The sequence below is a fragment of the Amphimedon queenslandica genome, unplaced genomic scaffold (assembly GCF_000090795.2).
Source record: "Amphimedon queenslandica unplaced genomic scaffold, v1.1 AMPQUscaffold_6206_Cont21832, whole genome shotgun sequence".
Taxonomy (NCBI): Eukaryota; Metazoa; Porifera; class Demospongiae; order Haplosclerida; family Niphatidae; genus Amphimedon; species Amphimedon queenslandica.
Window position 1 is genome coordinate 1 of NW_003553499.1, and position 1824 is coordinate 1824.

Here is a 1824-nt window from a genome sequence, read left to right on the forward strand (position 1 = left end):
GATTCAATTACTTACTAACAAACCTTTATATTATTGTAATTCTGTTGGTATGTTAATATCAAAGAGAATAAATTCCAAACAGAAAACTCCGGCCACAAAACATCTTGAAAACAGAGACAAGAATAAGAGCTCTATTAATAATAATAAATATATTAATTAATTGATTAATTAAAGATTACCTGCCATATAAGGAAGTCACTTAATCTCACTTCTCCTCATGTTCTAATGACAAGATCAGGTGGTGTACATGTACCAGTATAAAGACATCTCTCCATTAACTCTTCACTGATATCTCTATAATGTAAATACACGTACTTGTATAATGTATGTATAATACAAGTAGTAATATTGAATGTACATGTACTGTCCACTGGATTCACATACAAGCATACACTCATACAACCAGTCAACCAGTCACACTAAAATAAAACACAATAATCATATCATAACAATTTAAACCCAAATGTCAAACATGCAAGCAAAAAGACAGACATGCACATAACTTTTTTGGACATGTATCTTTACTTGCATGGGCTCTTTGATTACTTAAATTACTGACAGCATACACCCTGTAGGTGAACTTAGTGTACATTTGTGAGTATTATTTTATCAATGATTGCAAATAAAGCCACATCAAACTGTCAACATTGCCCTTGGATAATAGTGTAATATGTATTATGCTTTGATGTATGCTTCTTCCACATAGTATGCATAAGTGTGACAATTATTATGTCTGTGTATGTGTGAGTGTTAATTGTTACCAAAAGTAATTGACACACTCTTGCTGTTACATGCAAATGTATGTTGTAAACTTCAGTATGTCTGTCATTATAATCCCTGATCCAAGTGACCAGTTGTTTTATTTCGTTGCATTAATGGATGGGTAGAATAAGAATGAATGAATTATGTTTATGCTCTTTTATATCGTCTATTAGCTACAAATGAAGGCATTTTCACACTGGCACAGTTTTTAAAGTGCCTTGTTGATACCATATAGCAGGAAATTTTGGAAGGGATTAAATTTGGCGAATTTGGCATTTTGATATAGCCATTTGCCAGAATAAAAATCCACCATTTTGAGCCATTATATGCATGCTCAATGGCACATGGCCACGAATTCACCAATTTAAAATCGCCAATCATCAAAATTTGCAATTCACCAAATTTTAGCCCCTCCAAAATTTCCCACTATACAGTTCAATGCTTATTGATCTTGTTCACACTAGCAGCTGAATTATGTATCATTTTGTGTTTTTGTTGCCATTGGTTTACATTAATTGGTCCCACTAAAATTTAAAACCAATCTAGAGTTGACACAATAATTCTTAGGCTAATTAACATTCTGCCCATGTACGTTATAACATATAATGCTTTGTATGTACATATACTTACGTTGGTAGTACAGTACCATCATGAGATCCATCAACCAGTGACTGTATAGCATCAGTAATCTCATATCTTGATGCATAAGAGAAACACACATTAAGATATACCCTATAATAAAGGAATGGATACAATAAATACATGTATATTTACATACATGCACATGTACATGTATGCATCATTTATAATGTACATGTATTTATCATATTATTATTGAGTACTGTCCCCCTGTTCTTTGTAAGGATTCTTAATAGTGCTACCTACTATATCAAAGGGGAAAGGCCTGGCTACAGTATGTAGGGAAGACATTGTAATGATTGTATGGTCAGAGATTAAATGAACTAACTACATATACATGTACATGGAGATAGAAGAGCCACCAGCCCACTGTTATGTAGTACATACATTATGAGCATGTACTACATGATGTAGTTTAGTGGC

The 1824-nt window shown here is 32.8% G+C and overlaps 1 protein-coding gene across 1 annotated transcript; it reads right to left on the minus strand.

Moving 5' to 3' along the window:
* Positions 1-23: 23 nt before the first annotated feature.
* LOC105316005 (dehydrodolichyl diphosphate synthase complex subunit DHDDS-like) lies at positions 24-1514 on the minus strand (the record flags this gene model as incomplete). Its single annotated transcript, XM_020007670.1, is given in 3 exon segments — positions 24-131; positions 180-294; positions 1393-1514. Coding segments are annotated over 3 exon segments (345 nt in total), but the record flags the coding sequence as incomplete, so codon positions are not given.
* Between the last annotated feature and the right edge of the window lie 310 nt (positions 1515-1824).